A 20782-nucleotide genomic window follows, 5' to 3' on the forward strand; every position below is an offset into this window, starting at 1 on the left:
TATTCTAAATATCTATGCATTCACCCAACCACGTCAACATCCACTAAGACAACCACAGAGCTACTGGAACAAGACTTTGCACATTTTGGCTATCCTCACACTATAGTGTCGGACATTGCCACCACCTTCAAGTCGAGTTCCAGAGATGGTGCAGAGACCGTGGAATAGTCCACCTAACCGGAGCACCTTACCACCCCGCTACAAACGGAGCGGCAGAACGGCTGATGCAGTCATTCAAACAAGCTCTGAAGAAATCGGAGTTACCACCCAAGCTCGCACTAACAGAATTCCTCATGCATTACCGGCGTACGCCACTGACAGGAGGATATTCACCGAGTGAGCTACTGAATGGACAGCAAATACGCTGCAAAATCGATGTTCTTCTGCCCTCACCGGCACATCAGGCCCAAGGACAACAAAGCAAGGAAACTGACAAGAATGAGGAACCTGAACCTAAAACTACTATCGCAAAGATCTACACCTACACAATTGACAGCCCTTGCTATGCTCTCTATTGCGGGCCTCGACGGGATAAAGGTCCTCGTTGGGTTCCAGCCATTGTCACCAAAGTGTTCGGAGCCCGAAATGTAAATGTCAAGGTGATTCCCCGAGGACCAACATGGAGGCGACACATTGAGCAGCTGCTACCCCGCTATGAAGTAGAGGAAGATTCGGAGCCAGCATATGGTGAAAAGCAACAAGATGGTACTGGGGCTGAGCCACATGTATCACCAAGCCATTCAGAGGTTACCAATAGCCGTCAACCATGGAAAAACTCCAGGATACCAACAGGAGGAGAATATGGACCAGAAAACCCCCGACGATCTAAAAGACTAGCAGACCGCCAGACTACATAGATGTACCAATGGCTAGGAAGGAGGTGTTATGGCTATTGAGCTATAAGGGATTGTGACAATTATGAGATAATAGTTTATGGCTATAGTAATCCTTTTGCTTATAACAATCCTGTTTACATCTGAAGCAAGATAGCCATATAGCGCTCTATTGTATTTTTACCATATACTAAGCTAATATTTATAAAGCTACTTTTGGTTCCATATAAATACCCACAACATCTTCAGTTCAAGTTGCGTGTTTCCGTCAGTGAATAAACTACATTACAATCTACACTACTTCAGGCTTCAATTCTTTACAAGAATACAACAGCTAGTCACATGATATCATGATCAGCTAGTCACAATATATCGTGGGTAGCTAGTCACATGATGTCGTGATCAGCTAGTCACATGATATCGTGATCAGCTAATCACAAGATATCATGGTCAGCTAGTCACATGATATCGTGGGCAGCTAGTCACAAGATATCACGGTCAGCTAGTCACAAGATATCACGGGTAGCTAGTCACAAGATATCACGGGTAGCTAGTCACAAGATATCACGGGTAGCTAGTCACAAGATATCACGGGTAGCTAGTCACAAGATATCACGGGTAGCTAGTCACAAGATGTCACGGTCAGCTAGTCACAAGATGTCACGGTCAGCTCGTCACAAGATGTCACGGTCAGCTAGTCACAAGGTGTCACGGTCAGCTAGTCACAAGATGTCACGGTCAGCTAGTCACAAGATGTCACGGTCAGCTAGTCACAAGATGTCACGGTCAGCTAGTCACAAGATGTCACGGTCAGCTAGTCACAAGATGTCACGGTCAGCTAGTCACAAGATGTCACGGTCAGCTAGTCACAAGATGTCACGGTCAGCTAGTCACATGATGTCACGGTCAGCTAGTCACAAGATGTCACGGTCAGCTAGTCACAAGATGTCACGGTCAGCTAGTCACAAGATGTCACGGTCAGCTAGTCTCAAGATGTCACGGTCAGCTAGTCTCAAGATGTCACGGTCAGCTAGTCACAAGATGTCACGGTCAGCTAGTCTCAAGATGTCACGGTCAGCTAGTCTCAAGATGTCACGGTCAGCTAGTCTCAAGATATCACGGTCAGCTAGTCTCAAGATATCACGGTCAGCTAGTCTCAATATATCACGGTCAGCTAGTCTCAAGATATCACGGTCAGCTAGTCTCAAGATATCACGGTCAGCTAGTCTCAAGATATCACGGTCAGCTAGTCTCAAGATATCACGGTCAGCTAGTCACAAGATATCACGGTCAGCTAGTCACAAGATATCACGGTCAGCTAGTCACAAGATATCACGGTCAGCTAGTCACAAGATATCACGGTCAGCTAGTCACAAGATATCACGGTCAGCTAGTCACAAGATATCACGGTCAGCTAGTCACAAGATATCACGGTCAGCTAGTCACAAGATATCACGGTCAGCTAGTCACAAGATATCACGGTCAGCTAGTCACAAGATATCACGGTCAGCTAGTCACAAGATATCACGGTCAGCTAGTCACAAGATATCACGGTCAGCTAGTCACAAGATATCACGGTCAGCTAGTCACAAGATATCACGGTCAGCTAGTCACAAGATATCACGGTCAGCTAGTCACAAGATATCACGGTCAGCTAGTCACAAGATATCACGGTCAGCTAGTCACAAGATATCACGGTCAGCTAGTCACAAGATATCACGGTCAGCTAGTCACAAGATATCACGGGCAGCTAATCACAAGATATCACGGTCAGCTAATCACAAGATATCACGGTCAGCTAGTCACAATATATCATTGGCAGCTAGTCACAAGATATCATGATCATGTGTCTGTTAATCACATATTTGAATAGAGAACCAGTGCTCTCTCTGGTCATTCAGTGAGTTTGTAGTCATTGGGAAATCCTGATGGATTAATCCTGTAGTCAAACTTAACTAAATAGTATCTAGCCCATGATCCTTGTATTATGTTGTAGCAACAGTTGGGTGCCTGGCTACCCAACCTTGTTTTTGCTCAGTTAATGTATATTTGGCTGAGACAAAGCAACTGACTCGTTAATAGTGAAAGTCGTTTAGAAATTTTTTTAATTCTAAAACCTTTTACTTTTTAATTAAATTGTATATTGTATGTCACATTTAAATACTAGCACTATATTTGTATTTACATTGTAGATCAGAAGAGCTGTAGGTACTGTTTGATATCACAGACCGTCTTCACCTTCCTATAACCACCATGATGTACTTTATAACTTGTTGTTTAGGAGGTATGTATTGTATGTCACTTACTAGACATGAGTAGATACTGATAGCATTTGATCAGGTTGTATCTTCTGACAGTCAACTTAGCTAGTAGATATGTACGGTCACACCTCAACATACAAGCTTAATGCGTACTATTATCATGGTCATAGCTGGTCACATGATATTATGGTCATAGCTGGTCACATGATATCACGGTTATAGCTGACCACATGAACTTGCTGAGACAACAAATGTTCAGCTCTGAAGGGGATAATGGCCGATAATGTTTTACATCATTCAACTGAAAGTCAGTATTTATAAGGCAGAATAGTAGACTATGGTGGAATAGTTAAGTACAGTCATACCTCGACATGCAAGTGTCCCAACATATGAAAAATTTGAGATATGAGGATGGGGTAACTGTAGCAGTGCCCTTCTTTGTTCAAGGCTTTAACTTAAGCTCCCTGAAATACTCTGTTAAGAATGGTAAACAAAGGCTAGACGATTATAAAAACATGTTGATCAGTATTCCCATAATTCTCAAATAGACCAAGTGCAAGTTCATAGACGTATCCATAGCAGTGCCCTTTTCTGTTCAAGGCTTTAACTTAAGCTCCCTGAAATACTCTGTTAAGAATGGTAAACAAAGGCTAGACGATTATAAAAACATGTTGATCAGTATTCCCATAATTCTCAAATAGACCAAGTGCAAGTTCATAGACGTATCCATAGCAGTGCCCTTTTCTGTTCAAGGCTTTAACTTAAGCTCCCTGAAATACTCTGTTAAGAATGGTAAACAAAGGCTAGACGATTATAAAAACATGTTGATCAGTATTCCCATAATTCTCAAATAGACCAAGTGCAAGTTCATAGAGGTATCCATACCAGTGCCCTTTTCTGTTCAAGGCTTTAACTTAAGCTCTCTGAAATACTCTGTTAGGAATGGTAAACAAAGGCTAGACGATTATAAAAACATGTTGATCAGTATTCCCATAATTCTCAAATAGACCAAGTGCAAGTTCATAGACGTATCCATAGCAGTGCCCTTTTCTGTTCAAGGCTTTAACTTAAGCTCCCTGAAATACTCTGTTAAGAATGGTAAACAAAGGCTAGACGATTATAAAAACATGTTGATCAGTATTCCCATAATTCTCAAATAGACCAAGTGCAAGTTCATAGACGTATCCATAGCAGTGCCCTTTTCTGTTCAAGGCTTTAACTTAAGCTCCCTGAAATACTCTGTTAAGAATGGTAAACAAAGGCTAGACGATTATAAAAACATGTTGATCAGTATTCCCATAATTCTCAAATAGACCAAGTGCAAGTTCATAGACGTATCCATAGCACTGCCCTTTTCTGTTCAAGGCTTTAACTTAAGCTCTCTGAAATACTCTGTTAGGAATGGTAAACAAAGGCTAGACGATTATAAAAACATGTTGAACAGTATTCTGATAATTCTCAAATAGACCAAGTGCAAGTTCATAGAGGTATCCATACCACTGCCCTTATCTGTTCAAGGCTTTAACTTAAGCTCTTTGAAATACTCTGTTAAGAATGGTAAACAAAGACTAGACGATTATAAAAACATGTTGATCAGTATTCCCATAATTCTCAAATAGACCAAGTGCAAGTTCATAGAGGTATCCATAGCAGTGCCCTTCTTTGTTCAAGGCTTTAACTTAAGCTCTCTGAAATACTCTGTTAAGAATGGTAAACAAAGACTAGACGATTATAAAAACATGTTGATCAGTATTCCCATAATTCTCAAATAGACCAAGTGCAAGTTCATAGACGTATCCATACCAGTGCCCTTTTCTGTTCAAGGCTTTAACTTAAGCTCTCTGAAATACTCTGTTAAGAATGGTAAACAAAGACTAGACGATTATAAAAACATGTTGATCAGTATTCCCATAATTCTCAAATAGATCAAGTGCAAGTTCATAGACGTATCCATACCAGTGCCCTTTTCTGTTCAAGGCTTTAATTTAAGCTCTCTGAAATACTCTGTTAAGAATGGTAAACAAAGGCTAGACGATTATAAAAACATGTTGATCAGTATTCCCATAATTCTCAAATAGACCAAGTGCAAGTTCATAGAGGTATCCATACCAGTGCCCTTTTCTGTTCAAGGCTTTAACTTAAGCTCTCTGAAATACTCAGTTAAGAATGGTAAACGAAGGCTAGACGATTATAAAAACATGTTGATCAGTATTCCCATAATTCTCAAATAGACCAAGTGCAAGTTCATAGAGGTATCCATACCAGTGCCCTTTTCTGTTCAAGGCTTTAACTTAAGCTCTCTGAAATACTCAGTTAAGAATGGTAAACGAAGGCTAGACGATTATAAAAACATGTTGATCAGTATTCCCATAATTCTCAAATAGACCAAGTGCAAGTCCATAGAGGTATCCATACCAGTGCCCTTTTCTGTTCAAGGCTTTAACTTAAGCTCTCTGAAATACTCTGTTAAGAATGGTAAACAAAGACTAGACGATTATAAAAACATGTTGATCAGTATTCCCATAATTCTCAAATAGACCAAGTGCAAGTTCATAGAGGTATCCATACCAGTGCCCTTTTCTGTTCAAGGCTTTAATTTAAGCTCTCTGAAATACTCTGTTAAGAATGGTAAACGAAGGCTAGACGATTATAAAAACATGTTGATCAGTATTCCCATAATTCTCAAATAGACCAAGTGCAAGTCCATAGAGGTATCCATACCAGTGCCCTTTTCTGTTCAAGGCTTTAACTTTAGCTCTCTGAAATACTCAGTTAAGAATGGTAAACGAAGGCTAGACGATTATAAAAACATGTTGATCAGTATTCCCATAATTCTCAAATAGACCAAGTGCAAGTTCATAGAGGTATCCATAGCAGTGCCCTTCTCTGTTCAAGGCTTTAACTTAAGCTCTCTGAAATACTCTGTTAAGAATGGTAAACAAAGGCTAGACGATTATAAAAACATGTTGATCAGTATTCCCATAATTCTCAAATAGACCAAGTGCAAGTTCATAGAGGTATCCATACCAGTGCCCTTTTCTGTTCAAGGCTTTAACTTAAGCTCTCTGAAATACTCTGTTAAGAATGGTAAACAAAGACTAGACGATTATAAAAACATGTTGATCAGTATTCCCATAATTCTCAAATAGACCAAGTGCAAGTTCATAGAGGTATCCATACCAGTGCCCTTCTCTGTTCAAGGCTTTAACTTAAGCTCTCTGAAATACTCTGTTAAGAATGGTAAACAAAGACTAGACGATTATGAAAACATGTTGATCAGTATTCCCATAATTCTCCAATAGACCAAGTGCAAGTTCATAGAGGTATCCATACCAGTGCCCTTCTTTGTTCAAGGCTTTAACTTAAGCTCTCTGAAATACTCTGTTAAGAATGGTAAACAAAGGCTAGACGATTATGAAAACATGTTGATCAGTATTCCCATAGTTCTCAAATAGACCAAGTGCAAGTTCATAGAGGTATCCATACCAGTGCCCTTTTCTGTTCAAGGCTTTAATTTAAGCTCTCTGAAATACTCTGTTAAGAATGGTAAACAAAGACTAGACGATTATAAAAACATGTTGATCAGTATTCCCATAATTCTCAAATAGACCAAGTGCAAGTTCATAGAGGTATCCATACCAGTGCCCTTCTCTGTTCAAGGCTTTAACTTAAGCTCTCTGAAATACTCTGTTAAGAATGGTAAACAAAGACTAGACGATTATAAAAACATGTTGATCAGTATTCCCATAATTCTCCAATAGACCAAGTGCAAGTTCATAGAGGTATCCATACCAGTGCCCTTCTTTGTTCAAGGCTTTAACTTAAGCTCTCTGAAATACTCTGTTAAGAATGGTAAACAAAGGCTAGACGATTATGAAAACATGTTGATCAGTATTCCCATAATTCTCCAATAGACCAAGTGCAAGTTCATAGAGGTATCCATAGCACTGCCCTTTTCTGTTCAAGGCTTTAATTTAAGCTCTCTGAAATACTCTGTTAAGAATGGTAAACAAAGACTAGACGATTATAAAAACATGTTGATCAGTATTCCCATAATTCTCAAATAGACCAAGTGCAAGTTCATAGAGGTATCCATAGCAGTGCCCTTTTCTGTTCAAGGCTTTAACTTAAGCTCTCTGAAATACTCTGTTAAGAATGGTAAACAAAGGCTAGACGATTATGAAAACATGTTGATCAGTATTCCCATAGTTCTCAAATAGACCAAGTGCAAGTTCATAGACGTATCCATAGCACTGCCCTTTTCTGTTCAAGGCTTTAACTTAAGCTCTCTGAAATACTCTGTTAAGAATGGTAAACAAAGGCTAGACGATTATGAAAACATGTTGATCAGTATTCCCATAGTTCTCAAATAGACCAAGTGCATGTTCATAGACGTATCCATAGCACTGCCCTTTTCTGTTCAAGGCTTTAATTTAAGCTCTCTGAAATACTCTGTTAAGAATGGTAAACAAAGGCTAGACGATTATAAAAACATGTTGATCAGTATTCCCATAATTCTCAAATAGACCAAGTGCAAGTTCATAGAGGTATCCATACCAGTGCCCTTCTCTGTTCAAGGCTTTAACTTAAGCTCTTTGAAATACTCTGTTAAGAATGGTTAACAAAGACTAGACGATTATAAAAACATGTTGATCAGTATTCCCATAATTCTCAAATAGACCAAGTGCAAGTTCATAGACGTATCCATAGCAGTGCCCTTTTCTGTTCAAGGCTTTAACTTAAGCTCCCTGAAATACTCTGTTAAGAATGGTAAACAAAGACTAGACGATTATAAAAACATGTTGATCAGTATTCCCATAATTCTCAAATAGACCAAGTGCAAGTTCATAGAGGTATCCATACCAGTGCCCTTCTCTGTTCAAGGCTTTAATTTAAGCTCTCTGAAATACTCTGTTAAGAATGGTAAACAAAGGCTAGACGATTATAAAAACATGTTGGTCAGTATTCCCATAATTCTCAAATAGACCACATGCAAGTTCATAGAGGTATCCATACCAGTGCCCTTCTCTGTTCAAGGTGTTCACTTATGGCTTTATGTAACTTATGTCAATAGTAGTAACAATACTGACTAAACATCCTTCATACAAATGTAAAGAGCATCAGACAATCACGTATAACATCCGTAGTGCAAGGCAAGCTGCAGATGAGACCAGCCACTATCACAAGCTCCTAAGATGGCGTCACCTCAAAAGTCTGATGAAGGAGAGGAATGTTCACCAGAACTGATGGTACCTCAAGTTTTACCTTGTGGTCATGTCAACTGCACCCAGTGTTTGGAGACGAAGTACAAGATACATAAAAGTGTTAGATGTGAAACCTACGAGTAAGTGCAGCCTTATTATTCATATTGTATTTATTTTAAGATATTTATTATCATCTGACTAGCTATAGTAACTATGTATTGTTTGAAACTGAGTCATCATAATCAATAGAATATATTATAACATAGACCTACTTCATCTCTTTTACTATATTTATGTTAAAGTCTAACAATATAGTAGTAGGAAAGGAGAGACAATTCTATCAAGTAGCTGAGGTTATCTGTAATTACATCAGCTAAAGACTGTCATCAGGAAGTTTACAGGTACAAGTACACTCTAGGTCACAGGTGTGAAACACATGGCCCGCGGGGGGCCCGTGGGCCACATGTGACCCGCCACGTCATTTTATGTGGCCCACGAGAGCATAATTACTCATTCGTAATCGTACCAGTGTCGTATAAGGACACTATACGACACTGATTCGAACGAGATGGAGTCAACTCCCGTATTTATAACGTTGTTAGGCACCCCAACGCGAGTTATCTTGCCGCCGAAATTGATCTATTCCTTGTATCATTATTTGGTAATTAAATAAGAATATTTTGAAAGAAAAGCAAAGAATTAATAAATAAAGACAAGAAAAGTCGGAAAGATAATTTTCTGGCTAATCAAATATGCCTCAATGATCTCTCTCGCAAAAGCTATAACTACAATACTACCATTTCGACATCTAGCTAAACTGAAAATCGTCGCGGCCAATTTATCATCACGGTCATCAATCGTCGCGGTCAAATTTATCGTTCGCGATCAATTCTTTTTCAACTCCAGAAGTAAATATGCAGATTTAGAAGGGGTAAGACAGTGAAAGACTGCATAAATCAAATCAAAACATTATTTTTAATGTCTCAAAGTTTTTACTCACTTTTAATTTTGTCAGTTTGAATCGTTATGCTCGAATAAAAATGCACTTTAGGCTGTCAGCCGTAGTCAGACTAAAGTTATCATTCAATCTTGATAGGATCATATTGGTTCTTAGAGCTGCCCTTGAAATCTGAAAAGTCAAGAACAGAGTTACTGAACATATTTTTATTATTTGAAACATGTTTATGACAGTTTATTTGAGTTATATTGGGATGTAGATTTGCTATGCTTTGAAGGATAATACTTGCGAGGAAAAATTCGAAGGGATAGTTTCGTGATTTTCATGTTCATGACTGTCTGTATATGCATGAATAATATTCATAACTTTGTATTGTATGTAATAAATAAGTAATTTCAGTCAAACTGTATATTTTGCAATTTTTTTGGTGCAAGTCTAACTTTGTTTCAGCAAATAGCAAATAATTTTTTGTTTTTTGCTGCTTACATTGACTTTGTGTTGCAATTATTTAGTGTTTGCAGGTTTAATGTGTATGCAAACAAATTCATGTTCTTAGCAGCTCAGAATTTTTGATTTTACTGAAAGTATGCCTGTGTTAATGGGTATTGTGTAATTTTTCTGATGTTTTCAAAAAAAAGTGTTCTGCATGTTTTGCTGTGCAATTGTTCTGTTTGCAGCTTTAAGTAATAAAGTCAGAGTTATTTATTATCAAAGACTAGTTAAAGTTATTTTACATAATTCGATTACATTTCGTTACAATTATAAGTTACATCTGGCCCTTTGAGGCCAGCCATTACGCTGATGTGGCCCTCGGTGAAAATGAGTTTGACACCCCTGCTGAGTGTAGGTGAATGTAGGCAAAGACTCTCTACTTATTGGTCTGTTAGAGCTGGAGGTAATTTTACTCTCGTAAAACAATGATTTCTAATTATATTTTGGAAGTAAACCCGCTGGTTTATCAGAATATATTACAGTGTATAATACTTTCATATCTCATGACTATACACTGAATATACACCTACTTATATACAATAGTTGGTATTTAGGTAGAACTAACCAGTTTGATACATTCTAAAATTAGACTTAATATATATTCAGCGCTGTGGACAGGAAGCTTGACATTGAGAGTCTGCCAATAGCATCCTTTCATGTGTCGGATCATCCAACAGCAGTGACCTGTGATAAACTGGAGTGTAACAATACAGCTTCCATTTCTGTGAAGACAAACTTTGCAATGATGACCTTTGGGTATGATGTCATCTATATAAACCCCTGAATACTGTTTAATAACTTTCAGCAATAATAGTCACACATTGAGGTAAATATTCAGAGTTTCCGTAGAGGATTTTGAACGAACAATTTTTAGACAATATATTCTAAAAATCAAGTGATTTTATTACATGTGTATAATAATTTAATAAATGGATGTAGCATAGTAACCGTTTTCTGTCAATATTTTGGAAAGATTGCGATCTTTCTGTTTATTTTTAAGACCTGAAAGTGTTGACAAAACCTGATACTTGGTGCTGTAAAAGTTTATTCTGTCAATCAACCTTTATATTAGGACTGTCAGAAGACTTGTCATTGTTTCTTGGCAGAGTGCCATAAAAGCAGCCACCTGCAATAGCTTTTAAAATTAACCCAAGCATTTCTTGATTCAGTAATTGACTAGCATAGGAGTAGCCTAGGAAAGATTGATGAGTCACTAATTCAAAGCTTGCTCATTATTGACTGGTTCGTTTATCCATTCTTTATTTCATAAAGTGATGCGATTACATGTCAATTTTGCAGCTGCATGAAAAGTTTGTCTGAAAAGTTCACAAGCTCATATCTACGAAAGAGTTTAAGCAGACTGCAGGGAAATATCAAAAGTCTTTCTGCAAACATCACAAGAGTGAACGTCTAATAAAAGCCTGTGAGAAATGCAAAAAGTTTATTTGTAACATTTGTGACCGAACAGAAGGAGAATGTTCAGGTGAGACTTCAGAATACAAAGTAACAAGGATCACTCTATAGTTTGTTTTTGACATCTGAACTTTTCACTAAATACTTTAAAAGTTTGTATATGCATATCATTCTCTATTATTAATATCTAAAGTAATAAATTTAATTTAATGAAAGACTAACTTATATGGAACAATATATAGCAGCTGTTAGTTTAACTGACCAATCAGCATCCGCTGACTATAAAATCAACAACTATTCACAGGAGTCAGCATTAACCTTGTTCTAGTACATAGCGGATGTTGTCCTACACCAAAACTTCTCAAGTCATACTGTAAAGTCCTTTTATATTTAGACATGTTAGTCAAGTTAGTCCACCATTATGGAAAGTCAATACTACACTACTTATATATTTATATATGTAGATCAGACTACCAGCCACAGCTATGCTGTGCTGACAGCAATCGCTGACAAGATTACATCTGAGCTAAAAGGTCTTGTCGCAAAAGCTGCTCAAAAGACGGGAGAACTTCAAGAAGCTGACAAGAATTCTTGGAACCATCTAGAAAAAATGGAAAAAGCCTGTGATGCTTGAATACAGAAAGTTGAAAAAGGTCGTGAAGAACATCTACATGTATGTATGATTGAGTGAGCGTAGGTGAAGTGAACAGGAAACACTTAGGTCTATGATTACATATGCATTACACTTTGCCCTGAGTTCTACATTAGTGGTGACTATAAAGAAACACATTAAACATTTTGCTAGCGTGTGAATTATATATAGTTTATAAAAGCTTAGTCGTAGAGAGATAACATATAATTTTACATTATATAATTGACATGGTGAAAGTTTAGCATACAGTAGTTAGTCTATTATAATTATGATTATTCTAATTACTCACTAGTTTTCTATCAACTATTTTAGGTGAGAAACTCCATGAGTTTAACTATGACCAGATACCTAGTGCTGACACTGGTCAGATCAGCTAGAGAGGAGATCAACTAGCCATACCTGGTTGGAATGAGATGATACTATGTATATTCAATATCACTCCATAACATGGAAAGGTAATTGATTATTTTAATATGTGTAATTAGCATACATTTTATAATCTATGATTTGAAAGTTTTGAACAAGTCAGTATTCCAAAATATCAGTATTTAGTTGAGAAGAGGATTCAATACTGAAGTGTGATTTTAATTTTATGGTTATTTATAGATTATTGTAGAGTTTAATAAGAGCTTTTCTGAAGTAAATATTTCACCTGGTACTGCAGACATATTACTCTGGTGTTAGAGGCAGCCATATTAGGATAATAATGTCACAGGATATTATTAAATATATTATACCAGTTACTTTGCAGCGTATTATATTTTAATATGTAACTAGTTTATTATGAATAAGATGCTAGTAATATTGTGATATTCTACTTGTAGATTATCAACAGAGGCTATTACTTTAGCCTGTGCTTCTTTACTGCCATCGAGGCAATGGCAGGGGTGAGGGTCACGTCTCTGGTGGCATTACTTGTTCAAGGATATTTGGTGACACCTCTGTGAAAACTAGGAGGGGCCTCAGTTTATCAGACTGTGGTCCTGAAGTGCTCTGTTATTAACTTATTAAATTATTAACTATCTATAATTTTATCTGCTCATTTTGTAGGAGAGCATAACTTGAATTAGTTAATACATATTTCACAAATTTGAAAGAAAATATACATCTTGAAAGTTTCCTAAATGAAAATTACCAACTTAATCAGACTGGAGAGCCTTCAAGAAATATGCAACCAGAGCAAAACATCTTCAGCACACAGAATTAAGCTCTGGCAGTGTGTCAACAATCCTCAACACTATCGATTATAATGCCAGAGCCTCAGGTCCATCTATCTGTACACTGTTTAGATTGCCATGATAGCACGCCCCTCTCAATTATTAAATATACATGGAAGTTTTTATAATAGTTAGGTTACACTTTGAGTCACTGTCCATGACACAAATTGGATTTATAAAATATGGGTTACAATACAAATAAAATCTGTCAAATATACTATATTTGCAAGATATTCATTTGATCGGAATAAATAGGCTAAAATATCTTATAAGGTCAACCATGTCGCAAAAATATTGCTCATGGGACAAAGTGGACGCTAAGAAAGTCGATATTTGATGAGAGACCAAATTTATGCTGGAGACAGTGACTTAGTCGTACTTAATAACCAGAATACTGAAATGAAACAGGCGCTGGAAATGAAATCGAGATCGTAATAATCAACCATTTTAACTAATCGCAGGCGCTTGAGCTTTATTTCTGCCGAGGTAGACCAATATGTTCATTTCGAAACGATGCATCGAACAACACATCGTCGACATTGGCTACATAAACGACACATTGTGTAGGTGTATGTAGCCAGGCCTTACGTCAGTAAGGGCTGGTATCAACTGCTAATAAACATGTTACAGAGAATGCTATTCTAATCACATTGGCCCACATGTCTAGCTGGCATGAGTTGGTACTACCAGAATAACCATGTGAACAAAAGTGAACAAGCCCTCCTTTAGCCTGTGAAATGATGAAGCTATAGACAAAGATAGTGTTTATGTTAGAGATACCTGATTCAGAATACAAGAGACAATCCAGATACCTCTGGTCACTAAAGGTTAACTCACCCAGACCCCTTGTGTTGTACGGTTAGTTCTGGTAGAGATACCAGGATCAGGGCATCTCTAGTGGACACACAGAAACCTAATAGGATGAGGTAGTAATATATAACTAAACAAGACAGGAGTATATTTTACCTCTTAGATAACACACTCAATACCATGTATGAACAATACCTACAAACCAGTACCATCTTCACATACCATATTGTTCTCAAGTACCACTCCTTACCAAAGATGTCTCATCGACTGACTCCTTAGGTCACACAGCATTCAAGTGAAGGACATATATTTGCTATATGTCAGATGTTGTATAGGGAGTACAACAGGAAGTAGTGATTTGCTAGCAGCAGGACATGCGTCTTCCTCCCAGACAGCTCAGCAATTAGGGATTTCCTGTCAGATGCTAATATGACATGCAAACTGACTACCATTCAATCTAGGAAATTATGTTCCTTTATCTATTTAATGAGTAGCAAACTTCCAAAATCTAAACAAATAGAGTAATGCCTAGAAAAAAAAGCTCTATGTATATTTCCATAGCAACACTTATATAAAATTCAATAGAATGAAATGACCTCAAGAGTCTTACAGCAAGCTATCATAGTGAACACACAGTATCTACATTAGAGGTTTCCAAGTACTTACACTGGTTTAAATGATGATGATAGTTTCCGGTCAAAAACAGTGTGGCTGACAAAACATTATGAAAAGTATAGGGGGTCGCCAATGGAAGATAACCTCTGATTGAACATGATTCCATAGTTACAAGGCATTTAAACTCACGTATCCGTAAAACCTCTAATTGAACGCCACCTCTATTTAAATGCCACCTCTATTTGACTGCCACTTTGACTATCTTTAATCTTTATTAACCGATAGTATCAAGTGGTCAGAAGAAAAGTGTCCACAAAATCATATTAATAATGAATCGTTTACATTGATAACAACCAATTCTCTCATTGTTCATCTCCAAAGCTTTTTGCTTTTTTCTGTTAAAACTTTGAAAGTAACACCATAAAAATTACTAATAACTGTCTTAGGCTAATAGTAGTTCCTTGTTTAACGAGATCTTGATACTTGGGAGAGCACATATAAAAAACGGTTTAAATTTACGGCGGTGTAAATGAACTTTGGAAGCAACACCATAAGAATAATTAATACAATGTAACTGTCTCAGGCTAATAGTAGTTCCTTATTTAACGCGGTCTGATTACTTCAATGTACGTATTTAAAAAAGGGTTTGCAAGTAATAGGCCAAAGGTTACATTTAGCGATCAAAACTTATGTGTTGCATTTGTGCTAAATGCAACATGTAAAGGTTTTGCTCTGCCAACAATTGTTTGGATGCTAATATCAACTATTTTAGTAATGCAGAAGAAGAGTTGAGGTCAGATAAAATTGTGGAAGGTATTGGACAATCAAAAGATGTTCGTGCTATCAAAAGCGACGATCAGAACACAGCTATCTTAGCAAGCAATAAAAGTATTTTTGTTTTAAAAACATTAATTTTTGTGTCTGCATGTAATATAAGTATGGTTCATTTATGTCACTTGATCATGAATATATATATTTATAGCATTTGATGGATTTTCATTATATAACTTATAAATTTGCAGATTTATAGCATATTATTTGATAGTATCATTGCGGTCATCTGATCTTACAATTGATCGACGCTCGTCACACTTCTTCTATGGCCCACAAAAAGCTAGTTTTGACTGCAAATTGTAGCAAGCATATCAATGATTGTAATGAAATTTAATGCAACATTGGTAAATATAGATATAAAATAAAAATATGTCTTCAAATTTAGAATGAAAGAAAAAGTGAAAGCTCAAACAAATTGCAAAGCAATACACAGGCTCTAAGATCATCACAGGTTAAATGCAAGCAATAGATATCAACTGGTAGAGATATTTCTCAGTTTTCCAATACATATTTATTAAGAGATCTTTGACAAGTTGGAGGTAAGATACCAGATTTATTACATCCATAATGTTTAATATTGCTCCACCAAAAAATGGGGTAAAATATAGGCAACATTCACTTCACCCGTAAAAGGGTTAAATTTATCTTTCCAAAATTCTGACGAGCCACTTGACAAATACACAGCCAGCCTCTAATTGAACCCCACCTCTAAATGACCGAAACTAATATTAGAAGCGTTGAAAAATAGAGCACCATGGTGTTCTATTACAGGTTTTACAGTGTGTACCATATACCAAATAGGATGAACTAAAAACCTTTGAAAGCAAAATAGGCATACACTTGTAATACGTTTGTCACATAAGCGCTTGTAAACATGAAAAGCCGGATTTTTCTGTGGTAAATATTTCACCTGGTAGTGCAGACATATTACTCTGGTGTTAGAGGCAGCCATATTAGGATAATAATGTCACAGAGATATTATTAAATATAATATACCAGTTACTTTGCAGCGTATTATTATATTTTATTAAATATGTAAATATTCTATTATTAATAAGATGCTAGTAATATTGTGATATTCTACTTGTAGATTATCAACAGAGCCTGTGCATCTTTACTGCCATCGAGGTCGCCGTAGAGACAGCGAGGGTCTGCGGTGGTGCTCCTCAGCCGGGCAATGGCAGAGGTGATGGTCACGTCTCTGGTGGCATTACTTGTTCAAGAAAATTTGGCGACACTTCTGTGCAGACCGGCTGTGACTAGAAGCCTCAGTTTAGCAGTGATTTTGAAGTGTTGTCGTTATTAACTTATTAAATTATTAATTATCTATAATTTTTATCCGCTCACTTTGTAGGAGAGCATAACTTTAATTAGTTAATGCATATTTCATAAATTTAAAAAAAATATACATCTTGAAAGTTTCCTAAATGAAAATTACCAACTCTAGTAATCAGACCAGAGAACCTTCAAGAAATATGCAACCAGAGCAAAACAATCCCCAACGCTATGGACTATATTGGCACCTTGCCAAAGTTCAGAGCCTCGTCTCTCTATCTGTACTAGTGCTGGGCACGAGTACTTCTTGGTCAACGGGTTTAGACCCGCCCCCTTCTGTTCGGGTTTTTCGAGTATCGGGTAGCTAGTAGTGCTAGGCTCGGGTATTTTTTTGCCTACGGGTTTTTCGGGTATCGGGTTTGTTGATATGGATTTTATGTTTAAATTTTCTAAACAGATATATCTTCAAATTTACAAAGCAATTATATTTCTTTTCAATTTATTTATCATTTTTCACAGTTTTCATTGACTGACATTCGTACTCGCAGCGTTAACAGGTGGATTGTTAAACAATCAAGATAGTCTGGGTCTACAGGGCATTTTCGTGTCAACAGGTGGCAGAAGATAGGGTCTATGGTAGCTTAATACTTAAGCATGTTCTATGTACCTCTCTGACTTTTTGTAGATGGTGCTCGAAATATCATAAAAAACTTTACATTATCGGCTTTTTCCGTTAGTAAGGCTTGTTGGCTTAGTAAAACTTGGTTATAATGAATTATGTAATCCATAATAGCTAGCTGTGGTAATCAATTTAAACAGAGTTATTAAATTTTCACTGCTACTATCAACGCTGATAGCTGTTTCTAACAAGGCGATAGCGGAAACAGACTAAGGACCTATGTGTTATCGGTGATAGCGAACACACGCCGTATTAAAAATGGCATAGATTTGTTTACGAAGCCGATTTGGCTAATTGCGCAAATAAAATTTGATGTAAGTATTATTTCTCACCTTTTAATGAAAAGTAATCACTGCTTGACTACAATATTTCTAGTAGGCATAGTAAATAATGTATGATATATTTTATTCTATCTAATAAATTAAAGACTCGTTAAACCCCATTGTCATGCCTCCTTAGCAAAAATGACACAGAAATGCCCTGTGGTCCCAGACTAAGAGCGCAGGGTGCAATAGACCGAGTTTTTGTTAACACTACCCGACGGATCCGTGTACCAAAACCCGAACTTGAAAGTCAAAACCCGAACCCGAAGGACCGGAATACCCGAAATCTCTATTACCCGATACTCGAGAGAAGATAAACCCGCGAGTTCAACGAGTATTACTACCCGTGCCCAGCACTAATCTGTACACTGTTTAGATTGCCATGATAGCACGCCCCTCTCAATTATTAAATATACATGGAAGTTTTTATAATAGTTAGGTTACACTTTAAGTCATTGTCCATGAAACAAATTAGATTGATATAATATGGGTTACAATTCAAATAGAATTTGTCAAATATAATTTGCCAGATATTCATTTGATTGGAATAATTAGGCCGACATATTTTATAAGGTCAACGACGTCAAACAAATATTGCTCATGGAAAAAAGTAGACATTAAAAAAGTCGATATTTGATGAGACCAAATTCATACCAGGGACAGTGACTTAGTCGTACTTAATAACCAGAATACTGAAATGAAACAGGCGCTGGAAATAGAATCGAGATCGTAATAATCAACCATTTTTACTAATCGCAGGCGCTTGAGTTTTGTTTCTGCCGAAGTAGACCAATATGTTCATTTCGAAACGATGCATTGAACAACATGTTGTCGACATATTGACTACATAGACGATACATTTTGTAGGTGTGTGTAGCCAGGCCTTACGACAGTCAGGGCTGGTATCAACTGCTAATAAACATGTTACAGAGAATGCTACTCTATTCACATAGGTCCACATGTCTAGCTGGCATGAGTTGGTACTACCAGAATAACCATGTGAACAAAATTGAACAAGCCCTCCTTTAGCCTGTGAAATGATGAAGCTATAGACAAAGATAGTGTTTATGGTAGAGATACCTGATTCAGAATACAAGAGACAATCCAGATACTTCTGGTCACTAAAAGTTAACTCACCCAGACCCGTGTTGTACAGTTAGTTCTGGTAGAGATACCAGGATCAGGGCATCTCTAGTGGACAGACAGAAACCTAAAAGGATGAGGTAGTAATATAATTAGACAAGACAGGAGTATATTTTACCTCTTAGATAACACACTCAATACCATATATGAACAGTAACTACAAACCAGTACCATCTTCACATACCATATTGTTCTCAAGTACCACTCCTTACCAAGGATGTCTCATCGACTGACTCCTCAGGTCACACAGCATTCAAATGAAGGACATATATTTGCTAAATGTCAGATGTTGTATAGGGAGTACAACAGGAAGTGGTGATTTGCTTGCAGGACACGCCTCTTCCTCCCAGACAGCTCAGCAATTAGGGATTTCCTGTCAGATGCTAATATGACATGCAAACTGACTACCATTCAATCTAGGAAATTATGTTCCTTCATCTATTTAATGAGTAGAAAACTTCCAAAATCTAAAACATGTCATGTTTGAAACACAAATGGAGTAATGCATGGAATATTTCTATAACACTTTTAATATAAAATTCAATAGAATGAAAGAACCACAAGAGTCATAGAGCAAACTATCATAGTCAACACACAGCATCTACATTAGAGGTTTCCATTTACTTACACCGGTTTAAATGATGGTAGTTTTGGGTCAATAACAGTGTGAGTGACAGAATATTATGAAAAGCATAGGTGGGTCACCAAGGGAAGATAATCTCTTATTAAACAAGCAAGCTGAACTTTCCACAATTTCTAAGATTCTATAGTTACAATACATTTAAACCCATGTACCAAATACTTCGCTAAAAAAGCAAATACGAGTGCTAAAAAAAGGATGGACTAAAGTTTTTTGAACAAAAATGTTAAAACAAAATAAAAAGTCGGATATATCATAAAGCTACGTAGTTATCTTTCTCTGGCCAGATATAGTCTTCAGGACCTATGACTGCCTCAAACACCTGCCTTTCATTGACATTCAGCCTGCCACCTGCTATCAACTGTCTGAACGGAGACAGATAGTTAGATAGATAGACGGAGAATCGAGATATCAAATCTGCAGAAAACATTTCAGATTCTAATTTAATTATCTCACTGAGAGTTCTCATAATTCCTTTTCAAATGACAATTCTTACAGTGTGTAGGAATATTACTTGTATGTACATCACCTGGAACTGCTGGGGTGTAGTTTAAATAGCGAGAGTCATGTGACAGTATTTTCGGTGCAGCGTGATAAGACATTCTGGCATTACGGAACTTGATAAATACACCCCGTCATGACTCCTGTAGAAATACTGCTTCTGTCTGTACCTGAGCCTTTGATTGCCCACCAACCATAAATAAACATGGCCTGCTATAGCTATAATGAGAAAACCAACTGACAATGAAAGGGTGAGATGGTGTTATGTGACAAAAACATTCCTACGTATTAAAGGAATGTAGAACAAGATGTACAGTCAAACTCTTACACAGGAAGTTACAGTCAAACCTCTACATACCTAATTACAGTCAAACCTCTACATACCTAGTTAGTTACCTCTAAATACAAAGATAAGTTATTCTGATATCTGATTTGCTGACAAAAACACTCTTATTAATATATGGTTTTACAATGCAGTAGCGTACAGTGGCTCATTGATGAAATACGGTGAATTACTACACATAAAATTAAAATAAATGCAAAATATATAACCATGTAAAAAAACAAATTCTATATAAAGTACTAAACAGTACGTAGAAGGCAACTTAACTAAGTAATAATTGATAGCAAGAGGTTGTTAATGTTGCAGCATTTTAGAGACACGCGAGTGGAAATGTACAGTTGAAATAATTGAAGTTCGAGATTGAAATAAAAGATAACTTTCATCAGGATTCGAACTCAGAACTTTTAGCATGGAGGACCAATCAGCCCGTCTAGCATTTTAGAATCATTGTGTAGATAGCTATTACACCTGATGATGGATCATGACACACTAGACCGCCAGGATACTAGTAACAATATAATAACTACCCTGATAACTTCCTCTTCCTTCCTCTTTGATATTAAGAAATTATAGGAATATTTAACAGATG

The 20782-nt window shown here is 36.9% G+C and overlaps 2 protein-coding genes and 1 long non-coding RNA gene across 3 annotated transcripts; all 3 read left to right on the plus strand.

Annotated features, from left to right (window-relative positions):
- Window positions 1–224: 224 nt before the first annotated feature.
- LOC137397303 (uncharacterized) lies at window positions 225–857 on the plus strand. The gene has a single exon (XM_068083592.1). The coding sequence runs from the start codon at window positions 225–227 to the stop codon at window positions 855–857; it is 633 nt and encodes a 210-aa protein (XP_067939693.1).
- Window positions 858–1634: 777 nt separating this feature from the next.
- On the plus strand, window positions 1635–3378 carry LOC137397304 (streptococcal hemagglutinin-like). The gene is made up of 2 exons (XM_068083593.1): window positions 1635–2170; window positions 3291–3378. The coding sequence occupies exons 1-2, from the start codon at window positions 1635–1637 to the stop codon at window positions 3376–3378; spliced, it is 624 nt and encodes a 207-aa protein (XP_067939694.1).
- A 4937-nt stretch (window positions 3379–8315) lies between these two features.
- Window positions 8316–11213, plus strand: LOC137396276 (uncharacterized). The gene is made up of 3 exons (XR_010978520.1): window positions 8316–8438; window positions 10355–10504; window positions 11048–11213. It is a non-coding gene; the product is annotated as an uncharacterized lncRNA (long non-coding RNA).
- The last annotated feature ends 9569 nt before the right edge of the window (window positions 11214–20782 follow it).

The sequence above is a fragment of the Watersipora subatra genome, chromosome 5 (assembly GCF_963576615.1).
Source record: "Watersipora subatra chromosome 5, tzWatSuba1.1, whole genome shotgun sequence".
NCBI lineage: Eukaryota > Metazoa > Bryozoa > Gymnolaemata > Cheilostomatida > Watersiporidae > Watersipora > Watersipora subatra.